Here is a 21,455-nt window from a genome sequence, read left to right on the forward strand (position 1 = left end):
GCTTATCGCCACGGCCCCGCAGATTAACGGCCACTCTATCCCCAATGATTGGCTTGACCCTACTATATATATCCCCTATGTCTTACATTTTCTTGGACGATTGACACATTGAACCCAATAGTGACGGTAGTGACGGTTACTTGTAGATAATTCTTACAGTAATATTTACAATTAGAAAGAAATATACCATTAGAGTCACAGACTTGATTACTGGTGGGAAAGATGCACCAGTTAGTGAAGACTGACTCACGCGTATGCAGCCCAGCCTGAGATAAAGGTCAGTTCTGTACTCAATCTTGGGAGAAGACTGGGTCAAACTTACCGCAATAGAGAACAGCAAGATTTTTCTCATCAGTGGCCTGCTGGATCAATTCGTTGACTGTTGCTGTCACGCTCAACGTCTTGCTCAGCTTCTTTGCGACGACCGTCAGTGCGCGATCAGCCTCGCTGGGCTCATTGGTCGACTGTTGATCATTATTGGCCCCAGGGATCATAGGAGGACCTCCATCAGCCTCCTGCGCATCCTGCATTCGCTTCATTCGAAGAGGCGACACAGTCCAGCTATACAGCGGATCATACCGGAGCACATCGAGAATCGTCATGATGCTATAAGATTCCTCGCGCAAGGCCTCCAGCGTAAACTCGCAGCACCGTCGGAAGACCCCCTCAGTCTTGCTGATGCCCATGCCATCGACCAGGTCGCGGGTTAAACGGAAGGGAACAACCTCTGGGACGGGCAGAACTCGCCCTTGCTCAAATGCCACACCCAGATCAATATGCACCACTTCACCGGTTCTTTCATCCAATAGAATATTATGGCCGTGTCGGTCTCCGAGTCCGAGAACATGGCCCAGAATAGAAATCGCGGCGGTGCTCCGTGTGTAGGCCAGTCGTTTGCTAAACCAATCATCGGGGTTGTTGAAATTCTCCATGAAGAAGAACCTCATGACCGGATGGAAGTGCTCTGTCACCTGTCGGTACGTTCGCACTCTTTGCTCGAATGAGCGGGTTTGAACATCTGCGATATGTTTTCGGGCCATGTTCGGTTTCATGTCCTTCGGAAAGTATCGCTGGTGCGCTGGCATCAAGAAATCGTGCAGTGGGATCGTATGAGGAACGAACTCTATGATGCCTGCATTCGATGTAAGAGGAAGCACTTTGTAGGTGCGAATGCCCAGATTGCGCTGGCGAGTGACCTGATGGTCTTTGAGGAGGCTGCTGACTTGCTCGAAGACTTGTTCCATGATAGCGTCCTGACGCAAGTCATCGTTTCCTCCTTTAAACTTGAGGAATGTTAGTCTTATCATTGGCATTAACGCAGGTGAACAGGCTTACCAATTGCTTGTAGCGCGACCCATTGCTGGCAATGGCCGTGACGATTTTTGGCGCGCTAACGCCCGAGGCAATGGTGAACTCAGGGTTATACCTCACCAATTTCGGGACATCACTGTAATCACAGTCAACGCGTATATCGATCTTCATGGTAGGCGGCGGTAGGCGCTGTGTTGCGGCATCTTGCTCGAGCCGTTCTCCGGTTGAAAGTTTTTTCAAGGGAACTTTGGCACCACTTCTGTACTTATCGTTTGGCTTTTCAACAGCAAACCGCACATAGCTGATGTTTGCATTATGAACGGCTACCCAGGTTGGCCCCATGCGTTTATCGTTTTTCAAACAATCCACCAGCTTTCCAGCTGCTCTGTTTCGAGACAAGGCCGACTGGTCTTTGCCACCCTTGGATTTGCTGCTAGCGAATATTTGGTACATTCCATGATACGGATGCTCGACACAGATACGAAAGATCAAAGCGAAGAGCATCTTCTGGAACTCATCCGAAACATCTAACAGGCGGGAAGTAAGTTGGTTCATCAAGGGTGCAAACTTCCGGCTTGGGACTTGGCTGAGATACTTGGAAACTGCCATGTTTCCAATTGTGCTAGCAGATTTGTCCAGCCATAGTGCGCAGAACCGAAGCGCATCGTTGTTGAAGCTTTCGCTCTCTTTCAGACAGATGAGGTAATTCTCCAAACACTGTTGAAGGAAAGCCTCGCGACTACGCCGCAAACGCTGGTATTCGCGATCATCAAGATCAAACCACTGCTTCGTTTTCGCCCGATGGTATTTGAGAGCCTCTTTTTCTTTTCCTTGGGCCGATTTCATCATTTCTTCAAGTGCGTGTACCTCCCTTTCTTTACGGTCGCGAAGTTGCTCTATCCGCCTGAAGTCTTCTAGCCCGTCTGGATTTTGTAATTGCCGGTCGCAGAACATCGCAAACCCATGGTAGACCCGACCAACATCTTCGCCGAGCGAGCGGGTTCTGAGCTCCTTGACAGCAGCAGACAGGTAATCTTGAACGATAGTATCCGGCTTTTCCAAACGTGCCTCTGCAACGTGGTGGCCCTGTAGATGTTAAGACTGACTTTAATGAGGATAAGGACTTGTGACATACCAGGGTTACAAGAAGTTCTGCACGGCTTATCGGAATGGCTTGTTTATGCAAGTCATTCCGTTCCCTAAGCTGCTGCAGAATTTGGATCGACGCTGCCATCTCTCCTTGATCCCATAGAACATTGGCCAGATCAAACTTCGCTGCACCTTCGATGTTGATACCTAGAGTGTTGCAGTTATGCGAGAGCTTCGAAAGGCATACAGCTGACTTCAGCGAGGCTTGTGAGATACCATGATCTCGCGCCACTTTGAGTGATTGACGGATGACCTTCACTTCCAGTAATTGCGCGTCACGATCACTTATATTGATGGCAGTCTTCAAGAAGTCTTTATTCTTGATCGATGAGAACAAAGCCTCATGACACGTCAATATCTCGCCAACATCACTAACACTGTATACGTCAGATTTGGAGTCGTCACGCTGTCATGATTCCGAAGACCTACCTGGTTGTCTTGAGCCAGGAGTCCCTGTCCACGATGCTTTGCCATTGGTTGTTAACGTCTTCAGTCGATGCAGAGCCCAGTACATCACAAACTTCAGTCATAACACCCAAAATCCGCATCGCTGTGCGTAAGGATGTTGCTGAACGACTAGTGCTGGTCAGTAGATCCAAGCTGGACAAAAGGCACTCGTCAATAGAAGCAAAAACATCAGTGAGCGTTCCAGATATGTTAAGACTTTGGAAAGCCCGAAATACAGACGCAGAAGGTGAAGGGCTCAATGGGGAAACAGGTATGTCCCATCGTCGCAAATCTTTGGCGGTTTGCAGCATGCTGTCAAATGAGCCCGACGTATCGCGGGAGCTACCAGAGATGGCGAAAACTGAATTGGCAATCCCTTGGAGATTTGTAGAATTGAGGGCTTTCAGAACTCCATGAACATCGGGGCTTTCCCCCATCTGTATCTCGCTATCGTAATGTGCGCTCTGGAACAACAGATTTTTGAACCCTGAGCTTTCGTGCTCCAGTCTGGCCATAACAGTTTCCAACGATGAATCCTGCTGGACTCCATAGAAAAAGTCTGGATCGTCTATTTTCCGGAATATCTCATGCAGTATCTCTGGTGCCGCTTCATATTTTGCAACCGATGAGCGACGTGAGGTAGAGGCCATGCGCGAAGCAGAGATTTCCAAGAAAAGCAATCCTGTTTTGGGTAATCGGCACTTATTGGCAGCCGATGATGCTTCTGCGAAGTCAACATCAAGCCACTCGTCTCTTTCTACTATAGTTGACTCCTCTGGTCTCGGCTGGTTCCTTAGATAGAGGATGCAGTTTATCACGAGCCGCGCATGAGGAATAGTCTGATCGTTAACTTGCCGTAGCACCTGTCCGAAAATCTCCGAGATTGTCTTGCGAATGTTCACTTTCCCATCATCTTCCGCCAGCAGAACATCATGAAGAATGTATGGTAGAATTTGAACAGCTAAGTCAGGTATAACGCACAGAATAGTGCGCAAAGGTCCAATAACCGGATCTTCAGGGGCTGAATCCGACAAAAACAACCCGACACTGCGGGCGAATCGTCCAACTGGAACATCGGGATCCCAAATAAGGGTATTTCGGCTTTTTGTCACTGAGGCTGGCATGGGCATCTCCGGGCATTGGTAAGGGCTCCACGTGAAAGCTTTCAAAAGAAAAGCGGGCACTGTTCTTCCGCAGGGTTCAAACTCCGGGGAATTCCCAAGGTTGCTGACAATAAGTTGCATTGTACGTTCAACAAGCCCAACTTCTAGGTGACTGCTATTTTGTAGCATACTGCAAAGCGCCATGAGTATGCTAGCCTTCGAGCGATGGAATGGACTCGGCAGTGACTGGGCTGATTGGACTTCGAACAGTTTCGGATCCTGCTCTCTTAGAAGGATGTCACTGATTTTGCCCGTACTAGCAAATGCTCTCCCGATGACTCTAGCTGCCCAAAGCTTGTACTCGGTACCTGGGTCAAACTTTTGCAAAGTCTGGCAAATAGCAACAGCATGAGACATGACAACCTGATCGTCACCAGAGGCATTGAGATGGGATTCAGGGGATTGCTTGCTCTCGGTGCATAACAATGATATGACGTGATCAGCAATTGGGCCACTTAACAGGCTTGTTCTTGAGTTTTGGTCTTTGAGGACTTCTAGGAGCAAATCATACTCGTCTTTACTGCCTTCCGGGCTCTCACCTGCAGGGTTGATGCCCTGGGAAGAAGCAACCAGACGCCTGAAGAGCTCATGCTTCTCAGGCTTGAGCCCAATGGGTTCATATGTTTCCAGATAGCTATCAAACCATTCGAGAAAGAACTTTATCTTCGCTACTACAGTTTCAACCAGACCTGGCTGAGCTGTCTCTGTCGGAGGAGCAATTAGGAATCGTCTGAGCGACAAGAGTGTAGTGACCGCGATCCCGGCCATGAGACCCGGGCTTTCACTCAGATAAGCCTTCCCTGCTTCTAACAGGTACCAGAAGATACCAAGTGTGTCTTCTGCGCAGAAGATGTCAACCAAATATGGTCGAAGGGCGTGTATCACCATTTCAAACGGGTAGTCACTTAGCATCACGGACCCAGCAATGCTCACAAGTATTCTGATTTTTCGAATAACAGAGCAAGCATGTAGAGAGCCAAGGGCGGGATGAATAGATTCTAAGAGCGTTCGACAGACATAAGTTGCCAAAGTGGGTGTCCATATAGTCCCAAGGTCATATCCACTCCGCTTGCAGAGGAACTCAAGCTCGTCCAAAAGATAACGTGCCCTGAAGGAAGGTTGCTGATTTGCAGGCAAAACGACCTCAGAAACACTCTTTTCGGTCATACGTTTGAGAACTGCATGCGGATTCCCAAAGCCCTCACGCTTCAGAAACGCTCTCTCGATCTGCTCGTATTGATCCAGGGTGCCAAAGAAGATTGCGATCATTTGCGGGAAGTGAGCCTCAATCAAAGACACGAATTTGTCAGTCCCTAATAGCTTCTTCATTCGGTTCTCTACTCCTCTTGGCTGGCTTCCGTGTTCAGGAGGAGTACTGATATCCCGTGCTATACTGTACGCCTCTGCCTTGCAAAAAGAGTCCATTACAAGGTGATCAAAAGGCACATCGGTGCAGGCCGAAAGCTTTGCTCCTTCGGTTTCATTTGCACGCATCATTACCTGCCCGATTATCTCATCTTGAACATCTATAAGCATCTCCTTGAGGCTTTTGTAACCAAAGACGCTGTAAGGCATGCGCATAACGGATTGTTCCTCAGTCCAAGTGTAGATAATTTGGGACGAAAACAGTCGAAACAGTTGCTTTGCGTCTTCAAGGCCCAGGGTTTGCGCTACATCCCGTAGGCAGTTCTCCGCATAGCGAAGTGAGTTTGGGACCTTGGCAGCGGTCTCAAACATATGATAGATGCTTCTCCGGAGCAGAGTGTGCCATCGGGAAGCGAGACGAGCCAGAATAACCAAGCGCAAAGCAATGCCTTCATCCCAGTCTGAATCACGGGGAAGACTGTCCAACACGTCGTCGAGGATCAGATCATGTTCCGTGAGAGAGTATTGACCGAAAAGTGAAGGAATGAGCTCCCCAGCATAGAACTTGGCTACGGCATCCCCTTCTCGAATAATCGTGAACAGACTCGTTCTAGGTGACGGGCTAGATGGACCGCTTGAATACGTGACGTTGTGGGAGAGTAGATCACTTAAGAGCCGTGTAAACTCGATAAGAACTGAAGTGGAGGCCAACCTTTTGGCTAGAAGTACCTCAGTAAACCATGAGTATATGTCGGTTGCTGAAGCATGAAAATCGTCATCCTCTGAGCCAGTCCACATTTCAACAAAGCTGCCCATCATGCGCAAACAAAGTACGTGAGAGCTTTCGCAGCGCTCCATTTCGTATGATTGCAAGCATTTCTCACCAAGATCTTCGAGTATCCTCAGCAAAGAATGCCGTTCCACTCCATCACATACACATGCGCGATATACATGAGGTAAGAAATTCTGCGCCGATAGAATGTCAATTTCGTCGAGACCGGTCAGATATTCGATAAGATCATCATGGAAGGGATGTTCAGAGGAGGCGGAAGAGGCATGTATCCTCTGGAAGATGGATAAGTAGACGGTGATGCTGCGATGTAAGGTTGCAATATCTTGAAGTACTTGCGACGTTTCTCGGTTACTACTGAATATACGTACGAGCTCTGTCGATTGGTCGTAGGATGTGAGGATGGGATCATCCAAATCCATAGCCTCTTCACTGTTCAAGAGCAACACTTCTTTCTGTTTTTCCCGGTAGCTTTCCAGTACATCGGCGAGGGAAGGAACCAGACCGGAGAGAGCACCTATGAGAGCCGGGCTGGAACGAGGGAGAAGTGCATTTGGCACAAGTAGGGGTGTTAGAGTAATCAAGCATGCATGAATAAAGACGGGCTCTCGAGAAGCGAGGAAAGTACACAGCCGTTCCCAAAGACGTCGATTGTTTTGCTGTATGACAGACACCCGGTTTGCAGATTGCTGAGGGAGACATGCCATATACAATGCAATAGTGACACAAGACGATGTGACTATTTGCACCAGATCTACTGTTATATGGTGTGTTTTGTCTTCGGATAGTGCTTCCCAGGTCTGTAGAAGTCCCTCAACTTTGCTTTGCAGCAGATCAAGAGCAATATTATCACTGGAGTCTTGTCGGGGAAACTTCTCCAGAGACAGGGTCTCTTGCGGGTCCCAGTATTCAGCCAAATCCAACAACCCTTGAAGGTCAAAGATGTAGTTGAGGAGCCGTTTGTTCTTGAGACAAAAGTGCCATCCCCTAGCAATTAGTCCTACCGGCCCTATGTAACGGGCCTTGGGTAGTGCGAAGGGCCTGTTGGCACATGCAAAAAGCATGTTCAGAAGGTCTAAAGGACGTGCGAACATAGCAACTTGGGCTATCTGTAACCGATCGGCTAGCGAACCTATCAATACAGGTGAGTAAAGACGATACGGAGGCAGCATTGGAAAGAAATTACCGGTACCCCAAGTTTCCCTCAGCCAGGAACAAATTTTATTGGAAGCATCCGGTACTAAGCCCGGGTTTATTTGCGAGGTGATCCGAAGTATTGTCGCCCAGAATGCCAAGGATGAATCTGAGATAGTCGAGGGGCCATTCGTATTGATTGATGTGAGCATGGAACTTGTTGCTTGTGCGACTATTTGGTAGTCTAGAAGGCTTCGCTGAAGTATATTGTTTAACAGGTGGCAGGCAGCTCTGGCTGTCGCTTGAGAAGGGGAAACACGGGATGCCATCTCCCATGCGCGCTGCCAGCAATGTTTCAGCGATTGGGAGTTTGCATCAGGGCTACAAGCAATGCTATTTGGATGCCTTGTGTTAGTCACGAATAATTGAAAGCCAATTGAGCACCTACCTTGCAATCGCTACCATCGTCCAGGAAGCCGTTATGGCATTATCATCCAATATATGGGGAAGCAATCGCTCGAGCAGAGAGTATTTCGACTCGGCGGTGGCGTAGCTCCTAGGGAGAAAAGGTATTAGCTGGAGAGCGCATAGCCTCCTCATTCCAGAAGACGCCGTTGAATCACGAAATATGTCGTCTATAAGCGAGGCGAGACGCTGCCTTTTCGTCGCAGCCTCTCCAGATGCAGGATACAGTGATGATTTATCGCGTAATTCCTCTGCTAGTTCGAGTAGCTTTGCTATAATCCATAGCGTCGTCCAACTGTGTTCAGATCTGGCACTTTCAAGACGGGGCCATGCTGAGCATTCTTGCTGTTGTTCTGAGCCGCTGTGGTGGAATATTAATTCATCCAGCTGTAAGATCTCCTTCTCAGACCGTTTGATGTACTCCGTATACAAGGTCTCCAGGAGTTCCTCAATCACATGTGCAATCAACTCCGATGGATCTCTCCGGGCGGCATCAGTCAAGACAACCGCACAAAGCATGACAGTGACGAGCATTTCATCTTTCAGTCCTAGAAGCTTAGTTGCCCAAAAACGTCTGATTGCCGGTATGATGTCTAGAAGCGACGACCTTGCAAGGTCAGATTGATCAAATAAAATCTTCATGACAACTGTGTTTACACTAGCAAACGCAGCTTGGTGTCCACTCCCAGCGATCATTGACGACCCTACGAACTTGATGAGGCCATGAAGTACACGCTCGGCTGCTTCCTGAATTGGGGCGCTTGGGCTCCCGACCAAAAGTTGGATACAGACGACAGCTTCCGTAGCCGCACTGGTGTCACCTTTTGGCTTCTCGCTCGCTGTGGGCATGGGAGTTGATCTGGCCGGTGTGGAGGCCCTGCCTCCAGTAGAGAGATATCCATCCAAGAAGGATGAACGCTTTTCTCGAATCGTAAGATCCTCCTGATCATTGTGAGCATTAATACTCTTCAGACAAAAGTCCACGACTTTCTCCCATTCACTAAGAGCAAGGTGCTCGAGGTGGGGAGGATAACGCAGGAGCGTGACCAAGCATTTGGCGTAGTCCACACTAAGCAGTTCAAAGAGTGAGTCGCTTCCACGGCCTAGCAGAGTATCGGTAATATGATCAACGATTGCACGAACGGACTTCGTGCGCAGGTTGCGCAGGAACACATCAACGGCGATTCGAAGGACAGATGCACAGGATGACAAGCGACTTGCAGAAGCTCCCTTGGAATTGGACCGATTGTAAAGAGACTTCTCAACCGATACAAACCGGAACAGTGACTCAAAAATCTTGTGGCAGGCTTTGTCATTCAGAGAGTTTCTAGATGCATGCGAACATGTCAACAGCTGTCCGCCTTCACTGCATACATACGGAGCAGCACGAACTCTTTACATACAATTTTGAGTTTCTTCTATTCTTCAGGAGTATATGCTTTAGATCTAGTCTGAGTTAGAACGGCACAGTCAGGGAGTCCGGTATATTTGCAGGACAAACCAGCAAGCCCGTCTGAGCGCTCTCTGAGCTTCTCCGAAGCCAGAAGCGCAATGGCCCCATCTAAGGTAATGTCGCCCATGATGGATGTGAGGCGATGGGCAGGTCAAGGAGAGTAGAAGAGCTACGTAATTGGCAGTGATGCCATACCCGAATTGTGGCCGTCTAGATATTCAAGACATCTCAGGGACACCAGGGGTAAAGTGGGAAAAAGGCCTTAAGAATCATCAATGGCCCAAAAACCATTATCGGTTGGTGTTTGGATGCTCCGATTCTCCGAAAGTCTTTCTTTTTGGTGGGTGCACGGCGGGCGGGCGGTAAAGATAGGATGAAGTGAGCTGAAAGCTCCGCCGCCCGCCTTCAGACCGCCGGAAGTTTGATCGCGTCCTCCGACCTTTTTTGGCCGGGACAAACACATCAGATCATCCGACTCGCCGGCGCTCCTCGCAGTTCGCGCGCACACCCTTAAGCATGGAGGAAAGAGATGCTGCAACAGGCCTTCGTGGCCTGTATCAGGATCTCTCTGCTCTTTCGGCTTCGTCCTTTGTCAACATCGAGCGTCTTCGAGTCGAGCTGGAGACTCACATCGATGATTTCAAGAAGCTCCTCGACAAACCTCCAAAGAACAACACAAGTCGCCAGGCGGTCCTCTCCGGTGAGTTTAATGAACTAAACTGTTATTCATAGGTTTTAGTCGATGCGCTAACCTTGCAATGCGATTTCATTCAGGTAAAATTACCGTCGACGACCTCGAGTACTCGATCAATGAAGAATTTCAACAGGGAGCGTTAATGCTGGCAGATGCGCTGGATCTCGATGAATTGCAAGCGGCAATGCTGTTTATGGCGGCGCAGGAAGACGCTCCTGTCTTGGATCGGCCTCCCGTCATCGCTGCGATTATGCGATTCCATGAGCGCCGACAATTCTTGCTCGACTCATTACGGCTTATTTTCCAGGAGTCCTTCGAGGTGGAGCGGGAGATGACACAGGTTCTCATGCAGGAAATGTTGGCATTTGTGGTTGAAATAAAGGATGGGCCGTTGCGAAATGCGTCACTATTCACGCGCAAATGCATGAAGTCGATGGAAGACATCGAGAGGTGGCTTGTCCTCCTTAACGAGCAAACCCAAAAAGCCTCCATCGTTGGTCAGTCAGCGGAATACGACATCGTGGAGGCTCTCGAATACCAACGCAGCAGCTTACAGCAACAACATGAATCCCTTGGTGCTGTGCTATGCTACCTATTCAAAGGACCTTACACCAGTTCGGAGGATCTCCGCTTACTCCTGGACCACCTTCGGAAGCTCGAACGTTTCGATGGACTCCTTATTCACTACCTTCCTTGCATAATTGCCTCTTTTGTTCAGCATGGGTCTCCAGAAAGCTCTAGTTCTTATAGGGACGCTAGAAGCCTACATACAGCGATCACATCCTCCAAAGACGTTCAACCCTGGAAGGTTCCCACGTTCCACTCTGCGGTCGTCGCACTATGGCTCGCTGTCTACAGCGGGTGGGATTTCGATGGGCCTGCCTCTCCTCTCCAGGGAGTGGACTTGGAGAAAGATTCAGAAGAGCGCACAAAGATGTTCATGACTGCTCTGGATGATGGAGGCCTCGAACTCATCCTCGCCGTCTGCTATGGCGTGAATGATGAAGAATGGGCTGATCCGGCCCGTAGTGAACTGGTCACGTTACTATTGAAAGAAAGCGCGTCGGCAACACTGGAGACGGATAGTTGCTCGGATTTCTTAAAGGTTCTTCTGATGGAGAATTTTGAGGCCTTTGCCGAGGCATGTATAGCGAACATGCCCGATGCGGTGCGGATGTTGAAGACCGAAGAGGATTCGCAAAGACTGGATCATCTTACGGCTTTACGAGACGGTTTGACTTCGAGCCTCCATCGTGGCCTGGTAGAGGCCCGAACACATCTTGAGTCGTTCTTGATGATCATGGCATTCGCGTTCGAGCATCGGCCAGATGCCGCACAGGAATTCTGGGCTGATCCCGATGGTAACCTTTATGGCTTCCTCCAATGGGCATCGAAACGGCAAACTGTTCCCAGGGTCAGCGCATTCTGCGAGTTACTCTGCTCCATCTCCGTAGGCGAGGACAATGCCACTGCAGCCCATCGGTTCTTGTCTGAAGAGGACAAGTTCATGTCCGCGAAATTCAAACGATCCACGTCCATGAACTGGTCGCAGATGTTCGCTGAGCTTCAACTTTATGCAACGAGAGTTACTGAAAAGCCGTCTACTTCGCAGGCGATCCTGCGATCAAGGAAACTCGACCCAGCTGATATGAGCGAGCCGGAGAGTCCAGTTATGTTGACATGCTACCTGAGGCTACTAGAGCATCTGAGTAAGCAGAGTGCTACGATACGAGACTGGCTGCTTCACCACCCTACGTTCAATGTCGTTGGCACGTTGTTGACACTCTGCAGTGGGCCCATTCCTACGCATCTGCGAGCAAACGTCTTTGCAGCGCTTGCGGCCCTGATGACAGATAGAACTTCTCACAATGGGAACGAAATGTGGCTTTCTATTGACCAGTGGATTTCTGGGGGTTCTATGAGTGCTTCCAACCTAGGGAAAGTCCCGGTCGTTTCCAACCCGCTTGTGTGGCATGAACAACAGGCCTTCCAAAGGATTGGCGAGAGTTTCGATCAAGCCAATGCCTTCGTTCGTCTCGTTTATTCGCTCATCTCCCCTGCCCTCGATTCAGCTGATTTTCACCTCTCCTTGCCGTTTCCCGAGAGCCTGGGTTCGTCCTACCGGATGCCAGGCATTGAACCTTACATAGACTTTGTCATGGGTCAGGCTCTGTCCAGGAAAATTTTGAACGAACGGCAGACCCGCTTCCTGACTTACAACTGCTTGGATTTCATCGTGACATGTCTGCAGTCTTTCAACGAAAGCCTGGTTTCCGTTCTCAGCCAGCCTACGGTATCCACTGATAGTATCGTCAAGCAATCCACATTCGTCACCTACATTCGTCTCCATCCTTTTGCACGGGTCACGGAGTGGCTTTTCAATGAGGATGTGATCAAAGCTATCTTTGCTACAGCCCATCAAGATGTTAATGAGGTTGCAAAAGCCTCGTCAGACTCCGTCCTCGTCCAGTCCTTGGTCCGGAGCTTGGAAGTCATGGACATGATGATCGACCTTCAGTCGACGTATTTTAATATTGTGAGGCCGGCGATCAAGGCCCAGACCGGCACGAGCAGAACAAATGTAGCGAACTCTGCGCTGTCAGCTTTTGAGGATAGCATTCTCAACAACTTGTCTATTATCCCTGCGTTGTGCCTTTACTGCAGCACGGGGCATCAGCAGCTCACCGTCACGTCTATGGCATTGCTGGAGAAGCTATCCAGCTCGAGAAAGCTGAATAAGATCACGTCGCCAGAGTTGTCCAAGTGGCGTTCACCGAACAAGATCGTCGAAGTTCTGAGTGCTGAGGTAGATCTCAACAGTGTGTCACGTCCACTTGTGTCCCAGATGCAACCCGAGTCGAGAGAGATAGAAGCTGGCCCACAATCTCCGGGGTACATTATCAGGGAAAGCCTCCTGGCACTTCTCAACAGCTGTCTCAGCACGATCAATGACCGACCCACGATAGCTCACCTGCTCCTTGGGTTTAACAGCATCGGAAACATACTTGATATCGCTCCTGACAGCCTGTTTGCTGATAAGATGTCACTGCTCCATGCTGTCATCGGATTCTTGCAGAACTACCCTGACGCGCTGGATGGCAATATTCTCCCATGGCTGGTGCATGTCAAGCGCATGGCCTTTGGGGTCCTGAAACACCTTTGGTCTTCTAAGCTTTCTTCCTACTTCACACTCGCCGAGATGCGTGGCAGCCGCTTTCTTCTCAGTATGTTCGCGTGTCAGCCGATCATAGGGCCAAACACACCCTGGGATGGATTTCTAATCGGCACGCCTGAGTTCTGGCTTTCTGAATCAACGGCTGGTCTTGCAGAATTTCTTCTTTACAGAAGCTATTTGTTCGAGTACGCCGCGACTGAAATTCGCTCGGCTACAAAGCTCGGGTCTCCAACTCTTCAAGCTGAAATAATTTCAACTCTATTTGGAAACTCTGTTTCGGAAACTGGGGAGACCATTGTGAATCCTTCCGTCTTCGACCTGTTCGATTTCGCGGACCTGGACACTCAACATCAGTTACAACCACCGGCCCTAAGCTTCCTTGATGGTATTGAATTTGACGCGTGTGCAAGACCGGAAACGGACAGTTCTCCAATTGTCTACAACTTGGACGAGATAGTAGAACTTGTTCAGGTCAGAAAGGAAGAATTGTCATTGAGTGGACATCTACGACCTCAGGACGAAGAGCTATTCCAGGCCGAGTCCGAAAGTTTGATATTATTCATACGGTCCACAAACCAAGCAAGCCAGATCGCGTTCAATCGTTATTTGGCCCTACGGTCCTGGACACAGCTCATCACCACGATGCTCACTTGCTCTGAAATCGATGGCGGAAGGAGAGCTACCTTCATCCTGCATTCGCTCCAGTTGATCCTCCCCAAGCTAGAAATTGCTATTGAGGAAGACCTACCGGAAGGCTTAGAATTGGCACGACTGGCCGAGACCTTGGTTAGTAGACTGGAATCTACGAAGCCTGGTTCTGGTAATCCCCGCAGGAGTGGCGACGTTCTTGATGAAAAGCTTCATCAATTATTTCAGGTCTGCGTGAGAGGTGTAACCTTAGCAAACGGAAATGTGAGCATCAGGGAGACCTTCTACAACACTTGCGCACACTATGTCGCTGGTATCATCTCAACAGAGCCCGTTCATCAGAGTATGAAGTTCCAGAGCCAGCAAGTGATCAAAGCTGCAGGCCATGCCCTGATTGAGGCCGTCTGCGATGATGCGTATGCTGGCCAGGAGACATGCCGAGTATCTGCCCTTTTGCTCCTCAATCTGTTGGCTGCTCTGGATAGGCAAGCGGATGGATTGTTGGCCGATTCTATATCCCAGTCCAACTATTTGAGCCTCTTCTTGGACACCATCAGGTCGCTACCTATCGAATTGAGAAACGCCCAGGCCAGTGGTAAGCAATATCGAAAGCAAGAATACACAGGGAAAACGCATGTCTGACCGTTTTAATACAGATACTCCTTTGCTATTGTCCTACTACCAGTCGCTCTTGTCTCTTCTTCAGGAGCTTTGCCAGACCAAGAATGGTGCGACGTATGTCCTGAAAACTGGCCTGTTCCAGGCAGTGCGGGACTCGCAGCTATTCGCAGCCGACCCAGATCTCGGCATCGGTTAGTGAAGTTCCTCCCATGCCATCGATACAATAACAGTTCTGACGGGAATAGATATTGATAACCCGGATGCTCTTCGAAAGTACTATGACCTGCTTGACTCGGTCCTCCGAGTTGTTGTCGCCGCCGTTTTCTCCCGAGGGCTGCACAACGAGCAGATGCTGGAGCAAACTCGAGTCTTCCTTGCCGAGAATAGACAAAGCATGGTTGGCATTTTCAAGAGATTTGCCAAACTTGGCGGTGCGGGTGCCGCAGATCACCATGATGCACTGCGGAAACTCACTAAGTCATACCTGGCACTTATCACGGCCACGGATTTTCTGGATGTATGCTTCACCAGTCTTTTACCCACGTCACCCATGCTAACTTAAGCTTTACAGTTCGAAGATCAGGAAGTAAAAGAGCAGACGGGAATGAAGTTCTTTACATGAAATCTATTTTCAGCTACAAGGGGATATGGAGGGGCGGGCAAAAAGCATGGAGTAAACTGGTGGGAACGATGTATATTGAAGTGTGTCTAGTCAAAGACTTAGATTATGTGCGCTATTCGGCCCGCAAATCTTTTGGGGCGAAGCAGCATATGTGACTTTGGAGCGCTTTTAATGATCGCACGTTTGTATTAAGCGCATTCATATTACCTCGTTCGTAATACTAGCATGCTCGGGTGCATGTACTCAGTAAGGTAGAGGGAGAAACCCGAAGGGAATCCCCGTCCAATCATGCGACAACCCGGGGAGGCGGACGTATTATCTTATCTCCGGCTTCTTTGGGCGCCCGCGGGCAACCACCAACTCAACTCACCTGTCGTACCCTTCCAAGCTCCAGCTCAGACCCAACCTCGACGACGCACCCTGTCCTACTCCGTCACTGTCTCGCTGTCATCAATATCCCCTCCACGGTTGACGAGCTTACCATGTTTGATAGGATCCACATACTACTTGGATCCTTCCAACGCTGAGCGCTTCTCTCAACCTCACCTCCTCTCCTCGGACGAAGCCGGGTAGATGCAGCAGAACTCGAGAGGCACCACCGAGCAGAGGAGCGGTAAGCGCAAGTCTATCGGGAAGAGGAAGCTCTCTGATCAAGGGGAGGCATTGCAACAACCCCAGCAGCAGCAAGCGAACATTTCGGAATTCCTCTCTCGGAACCATACAACCCCCGCCAGAGGTCATCACCAGCAGACGTCCCCGACGAGCAAGCGTCTACGACTATCGCCACCCTCATCGGACTCTGTCCCTTCGGCTTACTCGCGAGATCGCAGCGCATCCGACAGGATGTACAATTTCGCAAATGCAGAGTCCAGGCCTGGCGCGCCGATGGGACAGAGTGCGAGCGGGGCCGATCTTCCTAATACAACCACTAAACCTCGCACCTTTAACGCAACGTCGCGCCAAAACAATTTCACTCCCCACACTGGAGCAAAGCGATTGGTCGTGAAGAATCTCCGCACGGGATCACGGTTGAACCAGGAGTCATATTTTGAGAAGATTTGGGGCCAACTTGATGCTGCGCTGTCGGCGATCTTTGGTGGTGGAAAGCCCGAAATTTCGCTCGAAGAGCTTTACAAGGGTGCCGAAAATGTATGTCGCCAAGGTCGAGCTGCAGTTCTAGCCAAACGGCTCCAGGATCGGTGTCGAGAACATGTATCTGGGAGATTACGCGATAAATTGGTGGCAAAGGCTGCAGATGGGAGCAACGTCGATACACTGCGAGCGGTGGTAGAAGCATGGTCGCAGTGGCAGTCAAAGCTGGTATGTTATTTACTTTGGGTACAGTTGGGTTCTAAGGAGATACTGACACTATAGTAGGTAACCGTGCGCTGGATCTTCTACTATCTCGACCAGTCATTCCTCCTCCATTCCAAAGAGTTTCCCATGATACGTGAGATGGGCTTAATTCAATTCCGGCAGCACATATTTTCCGATGCCGTATTACAGCCGAAGATCCTACAGGGCGCTTGTGACCTTGTCGAGGCGGACCGTGGCGAAGAACAAAGCGTGGTGGCTGACTCGTTATTACTTCGAAATACAATTGAACTGTTCCACGGCCTTGACATCTATACAACTGGCTTTGAACCGCTTCTCATATCGGAATCCAAGAAATACTTTTCTTCATGGGCCCAGCGAGAAGCAACAGGGTACTTGGCTACTTTTGCCGAGAACAGCCACCGTCTAATTGAGCGGGAAGTGACTCGATGTGAGCTGTTTTCGCTGAATAGAAGCACCAAGCAGATGTTATCAGAGCTGCTGGATCGCGCCTTGGTAACAGAACAAGAAAATGTTTTGCTCAACCAGCCCGATATACTAGGCCTACTACGTGCGGGGAACAAGGTTGCTTTAGAAAGGCTTTATTCACTCCTTCAACGGAAGGATCTCGGTGCGAAGTTGAAGGCCGCTTTTAGTGGTTATATTATTGAGGAGGGCTCTGGGATCGTCTTTGACGAGGATAAAGAAGCAGACATGGTGGCTCATCTATTAGAATTCAAGCAGCAACTTGACGATATTTGGGTCAATTCTTTCCACCGAAATGAGGAGTTGGGCCATACACTCCGCGAAGCTTTCGAGACGTTCATCAACAAAGGAAGAAAGTCAGAATCTACTGGAGGTACCGACAACCCCAAGACTGGAGAGATGATTGCCAAGTACGTGGACAGGCTCCTCAAGGGTGGGTGGAAGCTTGCACCTGCGCGCAAGGCGGAGGACATGCCACTTGCCGATGAAGACGCCGAAATCGACAGACAACTGGATCAGGTCCTAGACCTGTTCCGTTTTGTCCATGGAAAAGCAGTCTTCGAAGCCTTCTACAAGAATGATCTTGCTCGTCGGTTGCTGATGGGCAGGAGCGCCAGCGACGATGCGGAAAAGAGTATGCTGGCAAGGCTCAAGACAGGTTTGTACAACTCTTGTACTCTGCTTTTCTCAACACGTTACTAATATATGAAATTAGAATGTGGGTCAAGTTTCACACATAATCTGGAGTCCATGTTCAAAGATATGGATGTTGCCCGCGATGAGATGTCGGCATACAGCTCAATACAGCGCGAACGGCGGGACCGTCTACCGGTGGATTTGAACGTCAGCGTGCTTTCGGCATCAGCATGGCCAACATACCCCGATGTTCAGGTGCGGATACCGCCCGAAATTGCGACTGCCGTCGACGATTTCGAAAAGTTCTACAACACCAAATACAACGGGCGCAAGCTCAATTGGAAGCACCAATTGGCACATTGTCAGCTACGCGCAAGGTTTCCCAAGGGAGATAAGGAATTGGTGGTCAGCTCCTTCCAGGCGATCGTGCTGTTGCTCTTCAACGATATCCCGGAGGGGGGAAGCCTCGGGTATGCACAGATACAGGAGGCGACCATGTTATGTTAGTTGCACTGCCTCTCCACGCCCCAAACCTACGCAAGTTGGGCCTCTACTGACAATTGTCGATGCATAGCTGATCAAGAACTGAAACGAACGCTGCAATCGCTCGCATGTGCGAAATACCGTGTTCTAAGCAAGAAGCCGAAGGGCCGGGATGTGAATACGACAGACGAGTTTTCATACAACGCGGCATTCACCGACCCGAAGATGCGAATTAAAATCAACCAAATTCAACTGAAAGAGACGAAGGAAGAGAACAAGACCACGCATGAGCGGGTGGCTGCCGATCGTCACTATGAGACTCAGGCAGCGATTGTGCGAATCATGAAGAGTCGCAAGACGATCACGCACGCTGAGCTTGTCGCTGAGGTTATCAAGGCAACCCGAAGTCGGGGAGTGCTAGAGCCGGCGGATATTAAGAAGAATATTGAGAAGTGAGTTCTCCCAATTTTCAACACCAACATAAAGTATATCGTAACTGACGCAATGCTGTGCAGACTGATTGAGAAAGACTACATGGAGCGCGAGGAAGGGAACCGGTATCAATATGTGGCCTAGTAGATTTTCAGCAGTGTTATGTCGGGTACAAGGGATTGGGGTTCGGACGATGTGGTACTTCGTACAGTGTTGATTTGACAGCTCAGAGACCGTCAGAACGAAATGGCATGATAAAGAATGCACTAAGACAGTCATGTGTCCATTCTGCTTTAGAGGCCTCCCCTTCCTATGCACAGTCGCAGTTAGCTAGCCGTGTAGATACAGAGAGTTGTCGTGGCCCTTTCGGGCGCCGCCTGCTAGTAGCGATGGTCGACACAGTGGTAAGTGGGGTGACCGGAATGTCGGGAGACAAGAGAATGGGGTATCAACTGTAGCTCCGCAGACTAGCAGCATTTTGATCCCTGGCATGGTTGCGGAGCATCGCCGGTCCCACAAGCCTACTTGGGGGACCCAAGGAGGGAGCTTCCATGGGGATCCGTCGGTAGTACGTAGTAAGGTCGTGTGTCGCGAATCTGCAACTCTACTTGCGTGCGTTGTATAGGATCTCTCGGTATAGTTGCCTATTACGAAGACCAACCCCCATTCCTACCGACCGAATTTGGGGGGGAGGAAACTGTTGAGGAGCGGACCGATCTAACGTGCCTCACGTGTACCTACCTTCCTTGTCTGTCTCTACCTAATTAGTAGATAGATGGTAACTAACAGCAGACTAGACTACTTAACCGCTGCAGGATTGGAAACGACTAGAATGTGTAGTGGATAATTGATACAGCAAGGCACATCTAGGACTCTCCACACGTAGGGGTGAGTATGTGGTATGAATCGCAATTGCTGCATTCACTCAAGACTGAATGCTCATCACAGCTTTGAGCCCAAAGAGAGTGTGCAGCTTATCCTTCTCTCGCCCGAGAGACACCCGTCGGGCTCTCGGCAGAGAAAAGCAGAAGCCAGCAATGTGAGGAAAGGCCGAAAAGGGCAATGGAACGGAAGTGTCAGCCCGCGGAAGGTGCAGCAGCTCATCGATGACTGCTCGAGCCGAATCGGGAAGGGGACGAAACGGTCTAGAGCTTCCGGGGGACCCATCCGGCTTACTATCTATGGAGTAAAGTTAGGGGGGGGAAGCCTGGGAACTTTCCATACGCTCACGTGGATGTCTGAGCTTTTCCTTTCCTTCAGGGACACGGCCGATCCATCGCCTATCCATGACCCGGCGACTTTGAAAATGAACTATAGTCATCCTTAGTCCTTACCGTAGATAATCGGAGAAACCTTTCTATTTTCGTTTTCCATTTCTTCCACGTATCAATATCCCGGTTTCCTCTCGATTAAGGAAGGATTGCTGTTTCATACTAAAGATCTGACAGCGGAGAAGTGGTGGCTTGCACAATCTAACTAACCCCCTTCCTTCATGTTTCTTTTTTGGTGTTCATTTTCTGAAGGTCCCATGATCGCTTTTCACTTACTCATCATCTGTTGGGAATTGGTTCTCTGACGATCCGTTGCGCAACCCCCATGCGGCTCGGGTGAGGATGGTCACTTCCATTACTCTCCATTACTGTGTAGCTATTTGCCTTGCACATCATTTGTTGAGAATTTTTGCTCGTACTCCATACATACCTGACCACTTGTTTTATCCTTCGCCCCAAAAATTGGAGTGACTACGTACTACAAAGCACGTAATGTACTACTACCACGACGCCAATTTTGGATGCCTGACTTTCTGCAGCGGTTGCCAGCAACAAAACATGCCGCGACGGATGCCTAAGCGGCGGGCACGGCAGCAGAAAGCAAGCATAGATCATATGCATGCATGTATGCGGTGGTCAGGAATTATATTCCCATGGGCTTTGATATGCAACAACAGATTTATCGAGCTTATAGGATGGGGCTGGACTCATGTAATACTCCAAACTTTACAGGCGGATAATTCATGCCCAGGGTACCTGGTTGAGTTAAGTGGGGTCATGGTCAATGTCTACCTGATGTCCACAGTAAATGGTACTACTATAGTCTACCAGTCATCCAATCCGCTATCAGACATCTTCACGGAATCAAGCATACCCCCCTCGCCATCAAGCAAGGCATGCTTTTGTGCCATGTTTGTGGCGTAGTTAAGCATACCAGGTAGTCAATGCCTACAAATCAAGAATTATCATGATTATCATTATGATTATTTACCCCGCCACTCAGTAGCGCCAATTTTGGAAAATCAATCTACACGGTACTTTGTATTTGTCTTACTTGTGTAGAGGATTGTTTTGTGTCCAGTAAGCTGCAGGTTCTCGAACATCCTTGCGCGTCCCAGCGGCAATCAATGTATCCGGAATAGGAAGGGTTACGCACCCGTGACATCGCCTTCGTTGCGCCCCCTTCCCCCCATTCTGCCCTGCGTGCGCACGGAGTCGACTCTATCTGTTGGTATTACTAAGTAGTAGTAGATTGACGATCTCATACTCGACCCAATGCATCCAGTACCTACTGTATGTACCTAGATGTATGTATGCAGTAACGTATGTATGTGTGTATGTATGTATGTATGTATGTCTCTGTTGGCAAATCTTCTGCAATGATACAGACAATTCGATTATCAATTCTCATCCGCGAACAGCGCTGTTCATCCCACGGGCTCAGTCGATCCCAGAACCATTGGAACTGGAAGAAAGACAACTCAACTCTGGTCAGGTAGATAGTGGATTGAGAGCCGAAGCCGTACCGATAATGATCAGGCCGTCAAGGGAAGATTGTCCAAGAAAATAGGCAGGCGAAGCGGAATTCCCACAGATAGTAAGCCGAAGCATCCGGAAAGTGACACCAGTCACGGCGGGTAATTTTGGCGGGTTCCAGACCCATGGGGTACAGCGCTAAGCCGTAACTGGCTGGGGCGTGGAGTCGATTACAAGCTCGAGGTTGGAAACTAACGACTCTGGATTTCCTTATCCAGAACCGCATGGCCGATGGGTCGGTCATGCGAAAATCAGAGATT

The 21,455-nt window shown here is 49.5% G+C and overlaps 2 protein-coding genes across 2 annotated transcripts; one reads left to right on the forward strand and one right to left on the reverse strand.

Moving 5' to 3' along the window:
- Positions 1-129: 129 nt before the first annotated feature.
- On the reverse strand, positions 130-9,404 carry atmA (DNA-binding protein kinase TEL1; the record flags this gene model as incomplete). Its single annotated transcript, XM_026773853.1, has 9 exons — positions 130-266; positions 323-1,283; positions 1,336-2,397; positions 2,447-2,837; positions 2,890-7,357; positions 7,412-7,752; positions 7,808-9,151; positions 9,228-9,270; positions 9,326-9,404. The coding sequence occupies 9 exons, from the start codon at positions 9,402-9,404 to the stop codon at positions 247-249; spliced, it is 8,709 nt and encodes a 2,902-aa protein (XP_026630831.1). The 3' UTR covers positions 130-246.
- Position 9,405: 1 nt separating this feature from the next.
- On the forward strand, positions 9,406-18,532 carry BDQ94DRAFT_156679 (cullin-4B; the record flags this gene model as incomplete). The annotated part of the gene is made up of 10 exons (XM_026768650.1): positions 9,406-9,411; positions 9,800-9,977; positions 10,052-14,389; positions 14,451-14,606; positions 14,661-14,932; positions 15,620-16,357; positions 16,415-17,495; positions 17,553-17,975; positions 18,048-18,408; positions 18,472-18,532. 10 exons carry the CDS (start codon positions 9,406-9,408, stop codon positions 18,530-18,532), a joined length of 7,614 nt encoding a protein of 2,537 aa, XP_026630832.1.
- Between the last annotated feature and the right edge of the window lie 2,923 nt (positions 18,533-21,455).

Source organism: Aspergillus welwitschiae (assembly GCF_003344945.1).
Source record: "Aspergillus welwitschiae strain CBS 139.54b unplaced genomic scaffold BDQ94scaffold_3, whole genome shotgun sequence".
Classification (NCBI taxonomy): domain Eukaryota; kingdom Fungi; phylum Ascomycota; class Eurotiomycetes; order Eurotiales; family Aspergillaceae; genus Aspergillus; species Aspergillus welwitschiae.